The sequence below is a fragment of the Emys orbicularis genome, chromosome 2 (assembly GCF_028017835.1).
Source record: "Emys orbicularis isolate rEmyOrb1 chromosome 2, rEmyOrb1.hap1, whole genome shotgun sequence".
In the NCBI taxonomy this organism is placed as follows: Eukaryota; Metazoa; Chordata; order Testudines; family Emydidae; genus Emys; species Emys orbicularis.
The window spans coordinates 123,033,860-123,056,425 of NC_088684.1; the positions used below are offsets into that span (position 1 = coordinate 123,033,860).

The 22,566-nt window shown below is 43.1% G+C and overlaps 1 protein-coding gene across 1 annotated transcript; it reads right to left on the reverse strand.

Annotated features, from left to right (window-relative positions):
* Positions 1-1,452: 1,452 nt before the first annotated feature.
* On the reverse strand, positions 1,453-22,529 carry LOC135875130 (serpin B6-like). The gene is made up of 7 exons (XM_065400117.1): positions 22,424-22,529; positions 12,422-12,599; positions 9,627-9,764; positions 8,196-8,313; positions 7,818-7,960; positions 3,563-3,730; positions 1,453-2,865 (listed from the first exon to the last, which is right to left on the reverse strand). Exons 2-7 carry the CDS (start codon positions 12,587-12,589, stop codon positions 2,461-2,463), a joined length of 1,140 nt encoding a protein of 379 aa, XP_065256189.1. The 5' UTR covers positions 12,590-12,599; positions 22,424-22,529; the 3' UTR covers positions 1,453-2,460.
* Positions 22,530-22,566: the final 37 nt, after the last annotated feature.

Below are 22,566 nucleotides of genomic sequence, written 5' to 3' on the forward strand. Positions count from 1 at the left end.
TACCACAGAAATGCAGTCACCTCTGAACTGAAGCAGATTTTCAGTATTGCATAGGAGCGTTAGTTTAGAACAGACTGAAAAACTGGTTAATGTAGGTTGCAGAATGCCTTAACCCACGTTGGGATTTGGTCAGGACACCACTGCAAACAGCCCTTGCTTTTATTTTCTCTTTTCACTGTCTCAGAACCTGACACTGAAGCATGTGACTCTGGGATTTTAAAATCCCAAAACTATGGAAGTAAAGCAGCACTAGCCCTCTGTTTAATTTAGTCATATGGAGCAACTTAAATTCTGAGCTAACGTTAATTTTTTAGCACAGAATTTCTACTGCATTTGAGTAATGGATGACAACAGTATAAATGACGCTAACTGAAAGAGTCTCCCATTTCTTTCCTGCCAAGTGAAAGAATTATGGGCCAAAAATCATTGCTGATGGAAGCACAAGCAACTCATCTGAAGTCAGTTGTGGTATTCCTGCCACCAATGATTTTTGGCTCCGTGATGACAATGAGGCAGCGTGGATCTAAGATACAGGGCACTGGACTGGAAGTTAGGAAATGTGGGTGCTACTCCCAGCTCTGCCAGTGACCTGCTGTGACTTTAGACGAGTCACTTTACTTCCCCTTTCTTCTGTTTTGACTATTTTGTCTCCCTGTATTAGACATTTGTACAAACACAATAGGCCCCAGTAATGGTTGGAGCTGTAGGCACTACTGAAATACATATAATGAAATGTTTTAATAGTGAACTGCCTCAGCTGGTGGGAGGGTTTCCCTCAATTTCGCCAGAGTTAAGGAACTGCTGTGGTGCATGTCCACTGTCAGCTCCCAGGGCAGCTTAGAATGTCCTAGCTCTGCCCACAGGGACTGTTCCTTTTCACCTCCTTTAAAGTCAAGTCAGTGTTTCTACTTCCTTACAGTTTTGTGGATAATGCTGGACTCTGTTCCAGTGCCTGTAGGGGCAACGACTTTGAAGGGTAAGAATTTGTAGTTGGCAGAGGGAATGAAAACCTTGCATACAATCCAGGACTGGTATCTTATTGCAATTTATAATACAGTGAAAGGTTATTTTCAACAACGAGGTTTTCATTGACACTCATTCCTTACCTACTCAGACTTCACCCTACCAGGTTATGAGGTGCTGTTGACAAACCTAATTGAACACTGAAACTGAGTTAGCTGCAACACTCAGAACAACACTAAATTCTATGTTCCAAGTTAACCACCGTATTGCCTCTATTTACGTATGTTCTTGGCAGCCAAGTATTATAAAGGAGGCAATAAATACTGGACTTGATTGGAGGTGGGAGCCCTGCTAGTGCAGTCTTAGAATGGCAGAGCCTGTCCCTGCTAGTTATCGATGGCAAAATTCACACAATGTTTGTTTCAATCACACTCCAGCTGAAGAACTACACAATTAAAACCAAACAAAACTTGACCACACAGCACTTCACATCAGTTCCTTTATTGTTGGTTCAAGGAGCAGAAACAGCAATACCAAAATCACTGGATAAAGCCACTATGGCTGGACAGTTTATAGCATTATCAGTCTAAGCAAAAACGATATACAAACTGCTGAGTTACATATTGCCTTCGTAGTTTGTTACATTAGGATACAAATATGAGAGCTCTCACATTTAAGTTTCTGTATGTGTCCTGGAAGCTTTTTATTCTAATCTTTGCTATAGATAGAAAGGTCTGTCCTATTTCACAAGTGTTAAAAATATTAGTGTAACCCAGGTTAACTAGTGATAAGACACATGCAGAGTGAAATTCTGACCCCACTGAAGTCAATAAGAAGTTTTACCACTGACTTCAGTGGAGTTGACTTCATTCCTTGTCTTGAATAAGTACTTGCTCAATTATTCCCCAATGACAGTTGTGTTAGCATCATTCATAAAAATCTGTTAGATGGCTGCACAGCTAGACATGGAAGGAACCAGTCTGGAAAATGAGACAGGGAGAAGGGAAATTTGCAAAAAGCATTTGGAGGTCAGTCAGAAGTCAGTCTTCTTTCGTTTTCCTCTCCCTACGAGATCTTACCACCTGCTACTAAGAAACTCCAGTATGAGAACCAAATTTCTAGGGGAATATGTACAGAGATGGAGAGATGCATTAAGCAAGTAGTTATAGCTAAAGATGGACTCAAGGAACCCTGCATTTATTAAGGTATACAGGATTCAAGGGGTGCTTTACATGTAACTATGGCAAATGCCATTTTAAGTCTTAACACTTGGAAAAGATATTAAATGATCCTGTTATTTAAAAAACTGTTGCTTAAATTTGAATAGAGGACTACAAAAAGCTGTTTCAGGCACAAGAGAGAAGGGTGTTTAGGGTTGCACCATGTAATGTACAGCATCTATACAAAGCTTGTTGCTTAGAGTGCAAAAAAAAAAAAAAATCCCAAGATAGTAAAATGGAAATAACTTTACTGTGTTAATGGCTGCATTTTTTCTTTTTAGGGGGAACAAAATCTGCCATAGAACAGAATGTTGCCAGTTTTGTTGTGCCGGATAAAGAAGAGGAAAGGATGGTCAGCAGTGAACCGTGGTACAATCATTGCACATCGCATATTGATCACTGCTGCAGTAGCAGCTGCTGCCTCCGTGCCTTCTTCGTTTACCTCCACAAAGGACTTGTGAACAACCTCAGACAGAACTAGGTCATTGCTGGCTGACATTCCAGATAAATCCACCTTGTTTCCGTCAAATGCATCAGCCATTCCCATGCTCTTCAGAACAGGCTTCAGATCATAAGCTTGCTCCAACTTAAATCTGGGTAAACACACCTCCACTTCACTATTGTCCATCATTTCTGGATTTATCCACTCTATAAATTTCTCATAGGTAAGTTCTCTTTCCAGCTAAAAGAAAAAAGGTCAAAATTAAAGAGGAAGAAAAGCCAGGAATTTATACTAATGAAACAATGCCCGCTGTGTGTGTTTACACAGTAGGGATTAGCATCCTCCCCTGGTCTGGAGTGAATGCTACTGCTGTAGTCAGAAGCAAACAATAAATGGCATTCAGATACATTCTTATATCAGTACAGTCAAAAGGCCCTCTAATTAGGATCGGAGTCCCACTGTGCAATATGCAAGTACCGTCGCAAGCCCATCTTTCATGGTGACAAGTTAATGCTATTGCATGTTGTCATTAGTAATGAAGTACTTTGCAGAGGTGACTACTGTGGGAGAGGCATTACTATTTTGCCATCCCTTGCCAACCCAGTAACAATACAGCACAGAAAGGAAATCAGTAGCTCTTGAATGGAGCTCTCCAGGATCGTCTTCAATCCCCGGTGACCCCTCCTCTGGTCAAGAAGTCTCTCCTTTCACAACTTAACATTTCTCTAGACATCAGAGAGAGCTGGGCTTACTTGACAGTGACACATGGTATTCCCATCTCTTGGGGGACAGATGTAACGCCTCCTCAGCTCTCCTACCCTGTGCTAATACTGGTGAGTTCAGAGCTTGGGACTTGAATTCACAGATCTAATTGAGATTTAGTCAAATGCTCTTCTCTGGCAGGATTTGAGTTTTTTATTCAGTACAAATGGCTTACCTGTTCCAGGCCAGTGGAATTATCTTGGATTTTATCAGGAAGCAGGATGATCATACTAGTCTCATTATCAACATAAGGGAGGTCAAGGATTTTGGTCTGAAAGTCTACTATGTAGCTCATGTTAAATTTAGCTTTCTTGAACATCATCTGCACTGGTTTGGTCTCATGCTTTAAAAAAAAAATATATATATCAATGTCAACAAGTACTACAGAGCCAGCATATTGGTACTAAACCAGAAGAACTGGGATTCAAATCACATGGGAAATCTGAAATTAGGCTGGACAGAGCACTAGAAAATATTGTAGGGAAGGGTCCTACCATTGCCCTTTGGGGTGACAGGGAATGAACCAAAATTCTATCAGGCTTTTCCCATTTGTAATGCCCAGTCCTTTGAGATTTATTCTGAGAAAACCACATGTATATTAGTTGCTTAGTGTGTAGCTTCCTATCAACAAAATTGTTAAAACACTGGACTTCTGTGCCAAAAGAGTTTCATACCTGGATTCAAGCCTGTTAATTTACCGACATATTTTAATCTTTGCTTCAAATGGACAGGGAACATCTTCAGCAAAAATATTTTGTTATTTTTAGGCTACCGGTCCCTGGAATATAATCTCAAAAGAAATGTCAAATATTTTAGTGATGTTATTAAAATAATTAAATCCTAAAATTATAAAGCCACTAATGGTTTGAAATGACCATTTTGAAATCCTACCTATCTCCTACCATTTTTCTTATGGAGCACAAGCTAGTGAGGCTTTTTCATTATTTTCTTATCATTCAAGATGAGTAACAAGATGAGTAAATAAGAATTAGCCTGAAACTTTAAGGCCATTAATCCAACTTTTCCAAAGCTTCAATCTAAAAGGTTAGTAGGCAGGAGATTTCAAACTTCTGAATGCTAAATGGCAAATATGGCCAGCACTGCTATTGCCTGTTAATACAGAAAAGGAAAGGTTGAGTGGACAGGGGCACAAAGCCAGATTTTCTTAAGGATTTTGCCGGGTCTTAAGAAAGGAGCAGGCAGCAAAAACAAATCGTGATCCCGTGAGTAGATTAAATAGAGTGGCTATTAGTAGAAAAAGAGAGTGGATATTAGTGTGCTGGAAAGGCTGTTGGGAGTGTTCACGGTTGATACCATAGAGGAGCCGAAAAGCTCAGGTAGCATCTGGATTTCTGCATGCTTATCTGAACTCCATTTCTGACAGTTCTTTATGACTAATCAGCTTAAGCAGGCTGAACACAAGAGTGATTTTTTCAGTTTGTTCTGGAAGCACTGAGATTATAAGGCATAGGAATGCCCACAAAAGTGAATTCCATAGCTGTGGGTCATCTGCCCTCTTCCACTCGAGTTTTTGTGACTGACAGTTCTGTCGCTCCTAATGAATTCCTTTGAATTCCCTGTCGTGAAGAAAATGCAGTCCTCTGGTAGCTTAGGCCAGTTTCATAGACAGCTTTGAAGATTAGGGTCAAAACCTTAATATGACCCTGTATTCAATGGGGAGTCAGCATAATACTGATTTCCCGCCCACCCCCAAAGAAAAGGGAAAACTAAACAACTTCCACAAGTTAGGGCTCTTTCTGGGAATGGCCTGGTATGAAAGATTGGCACCAACTCCCCAGTAGGTCTAAGGCAAGGCAATAGCATTCTATCAAATGCTTCAGAGAGATCTGAGGCTTGGTCTACACTCACCCCCCAAATCGAACTAAGGTACGCAACTTCAGCTACGTGAATAACGTAGCTGAAGTTCAAAGTACCTTAGTTCGATCTTACCTCGGTCCACACGCGGCAGGCAGGCTCCCCCGTCGACTCCGCGGTACTCCTCTCGTCTAGCTGGAGTACCGCAGTCGACGGCGAGCACTTCCTGGTTCGACTTATCGCGTCCAGACAAGACGCGGTAAGTCGAACCCAGAACTTCGATTGCCAGCTGCCGAACTAGCGGCTGGGTGTAGACATACCCTAAGAGTGTGAATGTATGTCTCTTATCCATGGACAAGAGCAGGTCATCCATCAACACTACTTGTACTGTCTGTTACCTATCAAGATCCGAAGCCCAGATTTGGGGAGGACCACTATACAGATGGTAAGTAGGTGTATCCACTTGCATTTTCATTACGTTATTCACAAATGGGAAGGAAGTTAGACCCCCAAGCAGTAATTAGTAAAGTCTGTGGTTTCCACTCATGGCTTCTGGAGTGCTGGCCTGACAACATGTGTTGGGCTGGCCGATAAAATTCTCTCTCTAAAAGATGACGTTAAGAGATAGTAGGGCTTCCAGGCACTCCTGAATGTCTTTCACCATCCAGGAAGGGATGGTACAAGTCACACAGGGTGGTTCACATTTCATTCAGTTTCTTGGTATGCAAATGGGCTGAGCTCTTCAGAGTCACTTTACCAGTCCCTGTTTGTGCTATTTGTAGACAGCCTCATGAGGATGGATGAGCTTCTCCAAAAAGAAGGGCTGACCTATCGCCACAATCAGACTGTATTACGCCTTGGGGTAGAGTGGATGCACTTTAAGATGAGGAGATTTGCACACTGATGTGAGTAGCTAAAAAAAGGAACCTGATCTATTTTGTATATCAATTTAATGGTGGAATCCATTTTAAAGCAAAAGTGATGTTTTGTTCAAAGCTTGCTGTAAACTGAAGCGTTCCATGTGTAAAAGCATCTGAATGCACACATGTTCCCTTCTGCCTGTAGACAATAAGGACCCAATTCTTCTCACTTCTTTTTTATACTATACTATTGTACCCAGTGATGAGCTGCCAGAATGTTAATTACCGGTTCCCTACCGGATCTTCGGCGGCACGTCCTTCATTTGCTCCTGGAGTGCCGCCGAAGACCCAGAGCCAGTGAACGACCCGCCGCCTAAGTGCCGCCGCTGATCCAGTAGGGAACCGGTTATTAAGCACCACCCGGGAGTACAAGCCCAAGACCCCCCACCCTAACTGCCCCCCGGGGCCCTACCCCCTACCCAACTCACCCCTCTCCCTGTCCCCTGACTGCCCCGATCCCATCCACCACCACCCTGACAGACCCCTGGAACTCCCACGCCTACCCAACCCCCGCCCCCCCCGTTCCCTGTCCCCTGACCGCCCCCCGAGAACCTCCGCCCCCTCCAATCGCTCCCTGCCCCTTATCCAACCCCTCCTCTCAGCCCCGGCCCGGCCCCCTTACCGTGCTGCTCAGGGCAGCGTGTATCGATGCCGCGCGGCCTGCTGGAGCTCACAGCCCCACCCCCTTACCATGCCACTCAAAGCGGCAGGAGCTGCAGAGCTGCCCAGGAGCGGTCCAGAGCGCTGGCGCCGGGCTCTGCGAGAGGGGGGAAGGCGGGGGAGGGGCCAGCCGGGAGCTCAGGCGGGCCGGAGTTTGCCCACCCCTTTAACAACCGGTTCTAAAACGGCTTTAAATTTAACAACTGGTTCGCGCGAACCGGTGCAAACCGGCTCCAGTTCACCACTGATTGTACCCCTTGGAATCCCAGTCATGGACCAGGACCACACTGCGCTAGCAAGACGACCGACCCTGCTCCGACGAGCTTACAGTCTAAGTATAGCTGTTTTAGCTCCAGTGACTGTAGTGGAGTTACTCCTGATTTACACTGTGAGGAGAATTAGCCATCGCCACATATTTTACAAATCCAACCTTACAAGACATGAGGTACTTGAGTATTATTAATGTTCCAATTTTATCACTGGATAAAAACTGAAGCAGAGGGAACCAGTTTCTGTAAGTAACCATAATTCTGTGGTAGTTCTGCACACAAAACTGCAGCATGTTAGAGGACAGGGAGGTTAAATGACTTCCAAGTTCTCTAACTTCAGCATGTTAGAGGACAGGGAGGTTAAATGACTTCCAAGTGTCGGACTCCATAAATTGGGACCTGTAAATTGTTGAACAATTTACAGGTCCCAATTTATGGAGTCCGACACTCGTTTATCCACATTCTTCCCTTCCATGTTAAAATTTTATGTTCACGGCTACCTCCCTCCAACACTGAAAAGATACAGTGAGAGGTGCAGCAGAAAGCAAAAGAAGGAAACAAGGGATACATCTAAGTTAATGTATTTAATTGAAAATGTAGTTTCAAATATGTTTACAATAAACTAACTAAAGGGGTTGTGTTGAGGGGATGGGATAGAATAGAGGGGTGAGGTAAAGTGTACTTAGGGCAATCCTGATTAAAAACATTTCTTGTTTTCTCTGGGTGAAAAGCAGTACAAAGTTAGTGTCATTTTCCTACTTCATACCTTGTTAATTTTAAATTCCCCTTTCACTGTGCGATCTTTGTTGAATTGGGTCGCCCAGTTGCCTTTGAAGTAGACGGCATTCACCAAGACTAGTCTGGTCATTGAACCAATAACACCCTGAGCCAACAGATTCTGGATTTTACCTTTAGGACACATTAAGGAAGAATAGTTTTTAGCTGATACACACCCATTTACCTAGTTGTGTTATTAACAACAGTATCCTCTACGGCTGCACAAGACAAGAACTACATCTTAATCAGAAGGATTCAGTTCTGTTTTTCCCCTCCCTCCCTTATTCTATCTTTCCTATGGCCATATGCTTTTTAAGCAGACTTTGGCTGTTTAGAAAAACACTGTGGAACTCTGCAAGCTACTTACCTTCAGTTTTTTCTTCTACCCAGGCATTTATATGTTTTCTGGAATCTTCTGCAGCTCTAGAGAAGTCAAGTTGTTCTAGCTCTGCATGGTAGAATTTCTGGCAGGAGTCTATAAATGTCTAGGACAAACAAAGGAGGATGTCTTAACAATATATTTTCCTGGCGTGCAGTTGTAGAAGACTCAGTCGTAGAATCTACCTCTTCTTCCTCCACCCCTTCAGAAAGAGTCAGTCTTAACACCAACTTGTCGTCACTTGTTTTCAAGCTGAGCATTTTATTTTTTATTTATTACATTCTTAGTCCAAGCAGCTGGCTTACTGACAGATCAAAAACACTGCATGGTGAAAGTGATGCAATCAATTTGCTTCGGTTTGAGAGTACAAGGCTTAGTAAATCGGTCTCTAGATAAAGTTTTTTGTAACCTTCCCAGAGTAACCCAAACATGATCTAGTTCAGAAGTGAAATCTCAAGGGGGTTATTTCTATATCTTTTTTCTATAGTATGTGTGGACCATAATAACCTGTTCTTCAGCCTTATAAAAGGCCTGCTGTGCAAATATCAATAGGTCAGTAATTATGTGGTTAGATCAAAATCATGCTGTATCTCCAGTTTGTATTTTGGAATCTTCTATTTTGTGGACGAAATGCCAAAGATGCCAAGTTTAAACATTTAATCACAGTGGTTAACTTTAATTGAGAAGAGGAGCTCTTGATCTGAGCCAATTTATGCTGGCAATCCCTTTTAGTAATAAAATTACTGTAGATTGGGGAGGGTAAGGTTGATTGCCGTACTGAAAATGTAAGTTTGTTTTTTAGAGTCTAGAACTCGAGAGACTTTCAGCTACCTCTTAATTTTTGGAGACGAAGGAAGGGTATCAGAAAGAGTAAGGTGAAAATCAGTGGTACGCTTTTTGGATACATTTTAAAAGGAAACTGTACACAATAGTATCTGTTACTCTCAGCTAACTCTTTGGAGAATTTCTAATGACTCTTCTGTCTTATTGAAAAAATAATCATGGGCTGGGTCCTTGAATGCATTGTCCAATTTAAGGGGGGGAACCCCTAAAAACATCACACAACAATGCCCATTCCCCTCCCTGTCCCTGCCATCCTAGCCAAGCATCTGAAAGAAATACTTAAAATCTTAGCTCCCGGCCAAAAATGCCTGAGTGATTAATGGAATGCTGAAGATTTGGGGTTTGATGGATCTTCCATTGACAGCACTCCGCTCCAGTTCTCTAGCGTTCAGAGTTAGGGACTGTCATACAATCAGCTGAGCACATGAATGGATTTTACAAGGAGACTGGCTTTGGTTAGTCAGATTCTGAACTACATAGTGCCTGTAGATTAAAGCCAACACCTTTATTTGCACTCAGAAATGGAAACGTAGCAAATGTGTTATAACACAAAAACAAACTGAATGTTTGACTTACTGCAAGAAATTTAAATGTCTTTTCCCCATAGAGCTGGTTGGCAATCTTAAGCACATAATTAGTGCCTGCTTTGTTAATTTCAGAAGTAAGTGACTGGTATCCATCGTGAATCTCTTCAGCTTTGTCCAATGAAAGCACCTATAGAAAGAGACAGGAATACACTCGGCATGACCCACATGTGCTGAAACATGTGCTTTGGGACAGGTTAGTACAATGCCTTTCAGCAGCTTAGAGATGAAAGCTGCAGCCTGAACACCCAAGGCAGCCCTAAAAGGGAAAGGATTTCCCATTACACAACACATTTGGAGCTCATTGTGCTGGTTAGAAGAGGGAAATTTCATGATAAAACATTTTACCATGGAAATAAACATAGCTGTTTTGAAGAGACACCTCACTCCGTTCTAGCTTTAGGGCACATAAAATGAACAGTTCTGGAGAGTTTAAAGGAAAACCATCAACTTGAAATCTACTCAGTTTCAAAACATGAATTTAAAGTAGCTTCTGGTCCTATAGTTGTCTCTATCTCCCCATGTCGATTTTTGTAGGTTTATCGTTACTTTCTTTTAATTTGTTTCATTGTGCGAAAGAGCCTGACAAACAGGGAAAATGTCTCTATGGAAGAAACAGTGAAAAACAAAGTGCTGTCAAATGCATAAGTATACAAACTGGGGGAAATATCCCTTATTTTCCCCTAATCTTAACTGTTACTTGCAACACTAAGAGGTTAAAAAAAAAATTCAGACAAGGTATGATTTATGTTGACGGTATCCCTTTCAACAGTCCTTTCCCCAAAGCTTCCAGCAATGTTTTGGAACTATGCCTTCAATTCAAGCACTACCATAGGATGCTGCTGCCTTTGCAACAGGGTCTCCATTTTGCCTTCCATAATGGATTTTTGTTGCATCATTTCATGTTTGCATTGTTCCATTTCCCATTCTTTTTCTTCTTCTTCACTAAGATGAAGCACCTGATAGTACAATAGTTAGCATAGGTTCTCTTGGGAATACATTCAAGAACAGATCTGGTTCTTATTTCAGCTTAAACCTTAGTGAAATGAAGAAATGTTATGGAATGACCTAGTGCTCCAGTACATTAGTCATTGCTTTAATATGAGCAAGATTTATTTAATAGAGATCAAGAATGGCTCTTCTAGTATGAAACACAATAGTGAAGTAAGACACCCTAAAAAGCCCTTTCTAAGGGAAAACTTTAGCTCTACAGTGCTTCAATGCATGTGGGCAGGCAAATGCCCAAAGTGACAAAAATAGCCCAAGACCCCAGAGGTGTCCCAAAAGGCCAAACAGCCAACAGGGGAGACTGGCAGCTTATCGAAGGCACTGTCCTCATAGGAACCAACAGGCCCAATTCAACCAAATGCAGTCGGAGATAACTCTGCGGGAGACCCATGGTAAGTCTCTGGGCTAAATTCACTGATGTCACATCTCATAGGTCAACATTTTGAAAATCAAGATCAAGCCAAACTTTGCTTTCATTTACATAGGTGTAAATCTGATACAATTCCATTGAAATCTAATAGTTACTCCAGTTTTACACCAATGCAGCAGCAGAATTTGTCTCAATGTTTAAATAAACATTGTAGTTTAAATAAATAACCCTAGTATCAAAGCTTAAAATTCATCCTCGGTTTGAGTTAAAGTGACACTAAAAAGATTGAATTTTTACAAAAATACTACCTCCCAAATGTTGGGTTTGCTTCCAAGTAATAACTGCTAAAAAATGCCATAATATGAATTCCATAACAATTGCAGAGCTGTTGTACTGGTTGATATTTTGAGCAAGAGATTTTACTGACACACAACAAGAGAATGTTCGCACCCACTAGTATATGTAATTTTTAGCAACGTCTGCTTGTATGGTAGTTAATCATTCTAAACAAAAGACATATACATCCCAATTGTAAAAGTCCTTACAGATTATAAGGAATCGGTTTCAACTCCACCCTAATTTTACTGTTGAAGCTGCAAATTTAGACAACTCTTCTCCTCCCCTAAGCCAAATATTGTACAAGGCTCTAGTGGACAGCTATAAATCTAGTTTTGAAATTTGTAATTCTCACCCCAGGAAACCAAGCAGACTACACTAAAAACCCACAAGCTAAGAGAACCTAAACGGGTATGTAACTGCAACACAGAAGTCCTTCTTTGCAGACAGATCTCAGGGCCTCAACTCCATCCTCATCTTCCCTGACTCCTGCCAATTTTGCCACTATTGATCACTCTCCTTTTCTAAATCTTGTTCTCCCTTCGCATTTGTGACTGTCTCCTGGGTCTCCTCTTAGGACTTTGCTTGACCTTTCAGTGGGACCTCAGGGCTCCATACTTGGCACCCAACTCTTCTTCCCTAGGCCCTCTTTCTCTCTAGAAGTTCTGAGTGCTCACTGGAACAGGAGTTGGCATTAAGAGTTTAATGAACTAGGCCTACATTTTCAAAAGTGACGTGATTTTTTTGGTTGCCCAACTTGACACCTTAAAGGGGGCCTGATTTTAAGAAAATGCTCCTGGCTATGTTATTAAGACATATTTAGGTGACTTGCATAATCTGATATTAATCCCAGTGAATGTAATTGAAGAAGTTCTTTTCTAACTCTTGAGGCGGCTAGACAGCTCTCTCTTTTTCAAGGCACCTCAGCTGTATGGTGCCAGCAAAATTCTACTCTCAGGCATACCTGGATAATAATGGGAGTTTTCCCATAGGTACAGAACATACAATAGAGATCTGTGGTTCAGCGTCTAGACCAAAGTTGTCTTAAGTGGTTCAAATTTATCCAGACATACCTTTGCCATCTGGGCTGCAGTGTTACCTTTTGCACCCAAAAAAACCATGGACAAAGCAGAGGAGATACTCAAAGGAGAAAAGAATAAGTTCTGTGTATTGGCATTTTCACTCAGCTTTTTGAATAGGTTGAGTGCAAAGGTGGTGTTTGCTTTACTGAGGTTATCCATGATTCAGAACCTGTAAGATAAAACACAAAGGAAAGATCACATGATACAGATTTAAAATATGAGTATTTAATGTGCCACATTCTCAGCTGGTATAAATTACCATAACTCCATTGAAGTCAGTGGAACTACACTGGTTTTACACCACCTCAGGATATTGCACAATGTCAAATAAGTTTAAGGACCATGTGTTCTCTCTCTGTCTCAAAATCTGAGTTTATATAAAAGCCTTCAGATAACAAGTGGGACAAACTTAGAGAATTGGAAAACTTTGCAATTTTTGTAAGATTCATGTTGATTTTCAATAACATTATACGCTGTTTCAGGAATTCAATACCTAGCTTACAGAACTGTCTAGCCACATGAATACAATTTATATTTCATATTTATACGGGTGATCCAAATTTATCAGCAGATGTTTAGTTTGTTTTATATTTAATGGTCATTATTGGAGGCATATTGTTTAAGTCACAGTTGTGCAATACTTAATGCCTCAAATTTACTTTAATCCAACCTGTAGTACATAATTATTTGAATTTATATTAGATTCTCTGGTGTAAAATATTCACTACATGTACTTTATGATCTGGGTTGGTAATTTTCTTAGTCAACTAAAAACTGATTTTGGGTGTAAAGTTCTATAAACACCTGCTTTATTCACTCATTAGTGGTAAATACACATATTACTTCCCGCTGCTTTCTAGCCCACTAGGATAGTGCTTGTCTTCTATTTCACAGCAGAGTTATGGAGAGTGGATCTTGTGGCTATATATTCTAAGAGGGGTGAACTGCCACTTCTGCAGAGATAGGGAGATTGAGGCAAAATGGGAAGAGAAACAGGAAAATATAATGGGCACAGTAGGAGGTTGTGATGGTGAGGGAAACACAGGTAAGACGAGAGCTCTTTATTGTAATCTTCTCTCTTTAAATGTTTCATCCCTTTTTTTTGTTTCAGTCATTTTTAACTTCCTTTCCTCTTCCATTCCTGACACCTCAATTAGAGGGCAATTGTTCAGCACTGGTTTTGTTTTATACTCTCAGCCCATCTATTCCTGTCTGTCTGTCAGTGACCAACAGGAAATTCTGCTTCCAGCATTTCTCATTTAACCAACTGGGAGACTGACCAAAATCATGACAAGAGGATTTTAAGAAGAGTATTATCCTTAATTCACATTGTAATATGACAGAACCTTTAGGATTAAAGAAAGTCTAATGAAGATGAGTAGTAAATATATGTGCCCATCCAAGAACACATACTAGTAATAAAACAAAGACTGTGTTGGCATCTGATGTCTGTTCTGTAGCTTATATGAAGTTAATTTGGTTGTCTTGGTCCAATAGCCAGTGAAAAGGAGTCTACATCGCAGTCTCTTTACTAATCTCCATAACATAATGGCTTTATTTTTTATGCTACTGCCCGGTAGTTCCTCATTGTAAATACACTTGTGCATAAAGAAATTACTGGAAAGCTCCCAATCTGGGCACCACATTTCAGGAAAGATGTGGACAAATTGGAGAGAGTCCAGAGAAGAGGAATAAAAGTGATTAAAGGTCTAGAAAACATGACCTATGAGGAAAGATTAAAAAATTTGAGTTTGTTTAGTCTGGAAAAAAGAAGACAGAGGGGACATGACAACAGTTTTCAAGTATGCAAAAGGTTGTTACAAGGAGGGAGAAAAATTGTTCTTCTTAAACTCTGAGTATAGGACAAGAAGCAATGGGCTTAAATTACAGCAAGGGAGATTTAGGTTGGACATTAGGAAAAACTTCTTAACTGTGAGGGTGGTTAAGCACTGGAATAAATTGCCTTGGGAGGTTGTGGAATCTCCACCATTGGAGATTTTTAAGAGCAGGTTAGACAATCACCTGTCAGGAATGGCCTAGATAATACTTAGTCCTACCATGAGTGCAGGGGACTGGACTAGATGACCTCTCCAGGTCCCTTCCAGTCCTATTATTCTATGATTCTATGAATTAGAGCTGATTGATATGTTTTGTATTTTCAGAACCTATAACCAGCAGGCAATACGAATTTAAATTAATTGTGTGGGGGATTTATTTGGTTATTGATATGGCAATACAGAGCTAAAAGAAACTAGAGAATCTATACAAAACTGTCAAGGTAACTTTGTAATAAAAATATTCTAAAACTATTCAGCTATTTAGGGGACTTCTCAAGTGCACAGTTACAGCACAGTAGCAAAGAAATCATTATTGTAGAAAGATGGACTGTTGACTACAGTGCTATTTTGGGATACAGGAGACCCAGTATCAATTCCCTCGTCTGCTACAGACTTCCTGTGGGGCCTTGGGCAAGACACACAGGCTAGGTCTACACTGCAGTGAAAGACGTGAGGTACAGATGTGGCTAGCGTGGGTCAGCTGACTTAGGGTTCCAAGGCTATAAACCTTCAGTGTTGAATTCAGGCTCAAGCTGAAGTCTAGCCACTGAGACCCTGTGAGGTGGGAGGGTCCTAGAGCCCAGACTCCATCCCATTGCCCCATTGAATCTTAAAAAAAAAAAAAAAAAGAGGGGAGAGGAATTACTGTTGGTCATTATGACATCCAGAGATTACAAATTGGTTCCTGTTGCAGTGTTACCAGAAACTCGAAGTCTGATTCAGTCCATGTTTGGTTACCCTAAGTACCACTGGAACATGACACTTGTGCACTGTAAAGCTTAGACTGAATTTAAAAAAGAATCCACAGAGAATTTTACACCACACACACAGGTAAACACTTGCGCTTCTGAGGTTGTTAGAAAATAAGTACAAATAGTCCACCTGGAGGAAGTGGGGGAGGGTTAAATGTTAACCTGAGGTTACAGATCCAGCCATCTACAACATGAGCAGTTGAGATGATAATAGTGAATTAAATACAGATAAGACTTTACAGCCATTTTATGATCTCAGCCAGTAACAAAAACTTCAAAAGTCTCAAATCTTTTATCCTAAGGCAGCAACTAACATTGGTATGTTTATTGCTACAAAACAATCCTACACCAAATTCATATTCCCGACTTACCATCCCTAACATAAATAGAGGGGGGAAAAAAAACACATCCTACTAACTTCTTGTTTCAACCTAAGGAAAATGCTTGCTGTCAGCTTTGCTGTTAACCGAGGCATTATTCAACATACCTGCCAAACTGTCAAGTATATTTGTCTGATATTGTACGTTACTGTAACTGACTCAAGACAGAGGCTTTGTCAAACTCAGGAAAGAGTGTAAAAGAACTGCATTTAAATCAGAAATAAGAGCAGCAGTCTCCATTGCCCTCCAGCACTCACAAAGAGAAAAACGTTTAGTTGGAGATTTTTTTTCTGTTTCACTGAGAATGATTAACTAAAATTTAAATTTGAGATTAAGCAGGATGGGTTTTCTACACTACATTATTTGATTGATCTTTAGATAATTGAGGTGTACTCTGAAAATTATCAGAGCTCAATCAATAAGAAGGGCATTTACTCTACAACACTGGATTAAGGATAATATTTAGTGCTGTTACTTTGTGGGGCTTACAAAAAATAAAAAAATATTGCCCTGCACAGAATACAGTTAAGTTTACTCAAGCAAGTCTTTGTAGTCATCTTACTGGAAAACACACTCCAACCACATTGTATGTTACAACTGCAGTAGCAAAAATCCTACTAGATACACACACAAACAAAAACAAATGCTAGCCAGTTGAACTATTGTAACACAGCAGATTTTCAATTTAATTCCATCTAAAAGTTTTATTGTTCCAGCAATCCAAGCAGAAGACTGGGAATCAGGAGCTCTATTCCTGGTTCTGACATGGACTTTCTCTGTGGTTTAAGACAAGTAACTCCACATCTTCCTCCTCTCAGCTGTCAGAAAGGGATAACCCAGTACTACCAGAATTTTGAAATTAAAAAAAAAAATGCTATTTAAAGATTATTTTTATGACAACGCTTTCAGTTTTGATTCCATCCAGTGAACACCTAAACAATTATTTTTAAAGTATTGGAAGAAAAATACCATCATGCCCTTGCGAATTTCCCAAGTTTCCACTTTCAGCCATACTTTGCAGTATGCTTACTGTAGTAGGCTACACTTAGATTATTTTTCTGCCATTGGTCTAATTGACTACATGTACTGACTGGGCCTTTACCAGAGACTAGAATTCAGGGGTTCACACAACAAAATTTTTGGTGGGCTCAGAGTGCGGCCACCACCTCTTGCTGGCGGTTGCACTGACACATTTTCCTAAAATACTTTATGTGCATATATATTTATTTTTCCTAAAGTGAATATAGACATCCAAATCATTGTAATTTACTTATGTAGGGTTTTGGGGGTTTTTTGTGCAGACTCAATAATAAAAATAATGCTGTGAAAAGTGATATTTGCATGTTTGTTAATATCACTTTTCGCAGCAAGCCCCAGGACAAATTAAGCCCTGGATGGAGGGGTTGGATGGGGACTCAGCAGGGGACAGGAGCGATGGGGGGATGGATGTGGGACCAGGAAGGCAGGAGGGCCCAGGGGCAATGGGGGGGGGGGGTTGGATGCAGAGACAAGTGAGGCAGCAGGGACCAGGGGTGATGGGGGTGGGTGGTGAGCCCCGCCACCAGACCTGGGGGTCGGTGGCCATGCAACTGGGGGTCAGTGCCCACGGCTGGAGCCCAGGGTCACGAGCTGCACAGCCAGAGCCAGGAGCTCCGGAGCCAGAACCTGCTGCCATTTGCCCGGAGCTGTGGCTCGGCGCCCAGGGCCAGCACCTGCTGGAGCCAGAGTTGGCACCCGCTGCTGCGTGGCCAGAGCTGGGGATTGGCACCCAGGGTCATCTCCCACCAGAGCCTAGGTCAGCACTCACGGCGGGAGCTGGGGGGCTGGCACCTGGGACCAGTGGCTGCTGCTTCAAGGCCGGAGCTAGGGGTCGGCGGCCAGGGCTTGGAGTCGGAGCCTGCCGCCATGAAGACAGGGGTCAGCGCCTGCCACCAGGGATCTGCACCCAGGGCTAGAGCTGCACCGCTAGAGCCCAGAGTTGACATCCAGTGATGCATGGCCAGGGCTAGGGGTTGCCAGCCAGGGCCAGCTCCTGTGATCAGCAGCCAGGGCTGGCGATCACTGACAAGGATTAACACCCAGGACCAGAGCCCGGCAGAGCCCAGGGTCGGTGCCTGCTGTCGCACAGCTGGGGTTAGGGGTTGGCATCGAGGGCTGGACCTAGGGGGTCGGCATCCAGGGCTCGCGCCCGGGGTCAGCAGCCAGGGCTGGGGGTCAGAACATGCAGCCAGGGGTTGGCGCCACATGGCCAGAGCCAGGGATCAGAGCCTGCCGTCACATGGCCAGGGGTTGGAGCCTGAAGCCCTTATGGGCCTGGCCACAGGCCGGGGCCATGTGGCTAGAGCTAGGGGTCAGCGCCCGAAACATCATGGCTGCAGCCAGGTGTTGGGCACAAAGCCCCATGGTTGAAGCCCTGGTCCACACAGCCAGGCTCCCTAAGTCCCACCACCCGAGCCTACCGCCCCACCACCCCAGGACTGAAGCCTGACCCCCACTGTGCCCCTGCCCCATAGGTCAAGAACTCACCTTGCTGCTACAGCGTTGTGCCCCACCTGTCTCCAGAGGCAGTGCAGGGTAGTGCATCCAGGAGCAACAGGAAGGGAGGGGATAATGCTTTGCTCCCCCATCACCACCCAGGTGGTCTGTGGCTGCACAAAAAGCCCCTGGTGGCCGCATTTGGAATGGCCTGCTCGCATCCCACTTGTCAAGAAAATTGAGAGGTGGGAGGGGAAGACAGATCTCTTCTATTTTATATTATACAAAGTAAGAGAGAATGGACAACCTTATTTTTGCTTTCCATATTTTTCAATATTAGATGGTGTGCTGGGGGAGGGAGAAGGCTTGACTAGTGCATTCCTATGCACTGGCTGTTCCCCAGTTGCCACAAGGCCCATCAATCCAAGACAGACAGGGCACAAATTAGGCAAGCCCCGTGGGATACTCTAACCCACGCGGAAGTGTCAGAGGATACAGATGAGGTGTAAGCCAATTTACCCCCTCCCTGTACTGGAATTGCATCTCCCGCTCTCATGTAGGAGTCATACATGTTTTATAGTTTTAATTCCTGCAGTATTTTTTTGCTTATTTGGTTTTTGCATCATGTACCTTTTGGGCACTATTAAAAGCACCTTGAACTTAAATCGCAAGTTGACTGAAATTAAATTTACTATGTTATAGAAAAACAACAGACTCAGTACTGGCACTTGTTCTTTGTCCTCCTCGACTCCAAACTAGGAGACAAAAAAGCAAATCACAGATCTGCTAGCTCCTAAACCCTCTGACCAAATATTGCAAGACCAATCTGTCTTGATCATGCTGTCTTATTACTGAAGACAGAAGTTTATCAAAACCCTAAAACAGATAATCACCGTACAAAGGGACACTCATTCTGGTTCCGAGATAGTGCTAACTTGGAAATAGCAGGAATACAGTTTGACTCTGTTTGATTTAGAATATTAATTGACCATCTGGTTTGAGGGCAATCTTACCATGTAACTGAATCATGTACCCTTTTTCATTTTACAATAATCCTATTAGGAAAAGAACACTCTTCTCTCTCTCCCTTAGAGGAAAGCATCTCTCTGTGGTATACAGGTCTACGTATATCACAGTCCATACTATTAGGCCTAGCCAATCAGATTCCTTTCATGACCATGATGATGGAGCTGTTTTTTTAGTTTCCCTAACACAGTGGAGTCTGTATGTGTGCTGGTACAAACTGCTACATGTCAGAGGGAATAAACTTCTGCGATCTCATACAATGGCATTTCTCGTATTTCCCCTTTGCTCTGCGCTGTGTAGGATAACTCCCTGCATTACAATGTGAGTTTCCATGCCAAAACAGACAATTCTTTTGGAATTTAGAAAAATTTCTAGATCTATGGTCAACACAGTCCAAGTAAGAAACAATCCTGCAATCCTGACAGCTGCCACAAGCTTTACAGTCTTGCAAATTTGCAGCGTATTTCTCCTCTAGTTACTGAAGTTGAAATAGGGAAAAAAGTAAAGAGTGGGGGGGGGGGGAAATCAACTGTATTTGATAACTGCTAACCTGCATATACATGAGAATAAGAGCTACCTTTTTTAGAATTGATATTGCATTTAAAAACTATCAGAGATATTAAGAGGCTATAATGCTAATAGAGCACTTCATTTCATATAGTTCATCACAGTGCATCCAACGCCTGTGTCAGGTAGCGGTGCGTATCAGGTTGTCCATCCGTTTAAATACTGTATTTAACGTATACCTAGTCAAGAAATCCAGTTGAATCAAACAAAAAGTTATGGAGTGGGAATGGGAAATGAGATGTGAGGGATCTGTTTATCAAAGGGCTTGCTCCCCTTCCAAACTGCATTACGTTCAAGCTTCTTGTTCTTGACTTCAAGGCCCTGCATAACTTTCTTTGGCTGTTCATTCCAACAATACCCCGTGCCTAAACTGCCCCGTTCCCTCCACTCTACCAATGCTAACAAACATCAAGTTTGTATAGGACTCAGATTTTAAGGATCACAATGGTCTCGCATAACCCTAAGAGTTTCACTTTCCTTATGAGCATGTGAAGATACTTTATACATGCTCACTAGGACAACATCAACCCCATAACTTGTGGTTGAACTACAGCATCTCTTAATTTAAAAATGTGAAGTGACTGAGTAGCCATCAAGTCTTTTGGTAAATTATTCCAATGATTATCCTCCCTGTTAAAAATTTGCACTTTACCCTCCATTTGATTTTGTCAAGCTTCACCTTCCAGCTATAGGATCTCGTTATGCCTGTCTGCTAGCTATAGGATCTCGTTATGCCTCTGTCTGCTAGATTAAAGAACCTCTACTACCAAATATCTTCTCTCCATGTTGGCTCTTCTCCCATGCATGAAACACCTTCTTGAGCTAGTCTGCAAAGCAACTTCAATCCCCATATTTAAATCCTTCCTTAAGGCCCACTCCAAATGTGACATCTACAAGCCAACCAACTGATTAGTTTTTGTCAAATGAATGTCAAAAATCTCTTCTCTACTCTCTGAATACTGTGAATAGTTTTGAGTTTTAAAAATTCATCTAATAAAAAATTGTGTATGCATATCTATATCTATTTCCCCTTGTGTGGGAGTGTAATGGGAGCCAAAGCAAAAGCAGTATTTAACAAGTTGTAATGTTTGTGCAGATATACAGTTATCTTAAAAACTAAGGCCACAATCTTACAGCAAGTCTGCATGTCTGGACCTCTGCAGCCTGGTAGGACTCCATCCACCAGTGAGTGGGCCTTTATGCAGGGTTTGTTTGAGGATGGGGCCTAAAGTGTGTACCCAGAAGTGGCTACCCCACCCCCCAAGCCCTCAAAAAGAAAAGGCTTGTTTTACACTGAAATAATACATAAGGCTATCTGGTGACCACAATGTCACATACCTTCAGAAATACAGTTAGCGCTATCCGAAAAAGAAAGTGAGGAACCCAGAATGAGCATAATACAAGCAATGAGTAAGAAAAAATTAATCCCAACATTTCAATTAAAACGTAATTCAGGTGCACAGTCTAACCTTCCAATGAGTTTGTACTGTCTGTTTTATAGACTTATTAGAGAGACAAGGTGGGGAAGGCAATAGCTTTTATTCGAGCAATGTCTGTTGGTCAGACAGACAAGTTTTCAAACTTCTTCAGGTCTCGGAAAGGTATTGAAGAGCTCTGTATAGCTGGAAAGCTTGTCTCTCTCACCAACAAAAGTTGGTCTAATAAAAGCTATTACCTCACCCACCTCGTCTCTCTTATATCATGGGACTAATAGGGCTACATTATATACTTATTGAAATACCAGCCAAAACAACATGTGGGCCTTGCAGCAAATTGTAAAATCTTCAGGCTCAGTTGTGTCATCGGTAGTGCAGATTTATGCCACTATACAGACCTTATGAAAATAATCGTGGTATATTCATTGCAAGCTTTATTGCCTTCTTCAATCCAGCGATCTAGGGCAGTCATTTAGAGACAAGTGCCCTGTTTTAGTGGCTCAGTAAATGGCAGTGCCAGGCACCTCCCATCGCCGGAGCCTCTCCCACAAGAGTCAGCAGCCAAGGCCGGACCCCTGTATGCGCAACGGATTTAATAAATCCCAAGTACCAGCAACCTGTGCTGCGTGTACCACACCCACCAGCTCTGTCCTACCCCACCGGCAAGGGAACCAGGGGAGGGTCCTTGGCTGACACTGCAAAACCCAGGGCAAGGTGCACAGCATCACAGGGTTCCTCCTCCACCTGGTCTTACTGGGAGGAGGAAACCACAGGCTGAACCACCTTCTCAAGGCAGGGAAAGGACCTGAGACACCTATTGTGAGTTGTGGATTCAAGGTTCAGGTGTCTGGTCTCTTAGGAGCCTGACTCCTCCCCTGTCCCCCCCAGACAGACCTGCCCCCCACTCCCGCCCATCCCAGCAGGAGCACAGGGTGCCGCACCCCCGGGCTTGCGGTGTTTCCATCACACACCGGGTTTACAGTTCGGTTCCTGGCTCTCAGCGCCCGGAGCAGCGTCACTGCAAGAGACACAAACTCACCGGACACCAGCGAGACCCCCCCGCCCTCGGCTGCTTGAACCAACCGTGGGGCCGATGCCCGGGGCGGACTCCGGCTCCCAGCGTCTCCTCCCGCCCGCCAGAACCGAGCGGCCCTGAGCCCCAGGCTGGAAACTAAACCAAGTCGCAGCCCCGCTCCCCGCCCCCGGCTCGGGGGTTCTACCGCGCCCGAGGCAGCGAGCGCGGCAGGACCCGCCCCACACGCAGGCGGCCCCGGACAGAGGGCGCCAGGCCGGGACTGACCCAGGGGCGGTGCTGCGGGACCGGTGCGGAATCGGGCGGCGGCTGCTGCGGGGAGCCGGGCGCGCAGGTCGCTGAAGCGGCTCCGGTGGCGCTGGGCAAAGGGGAGGCGGCCTCGGGCTTGTGTTAGCGCCGCTGAGCCCCGG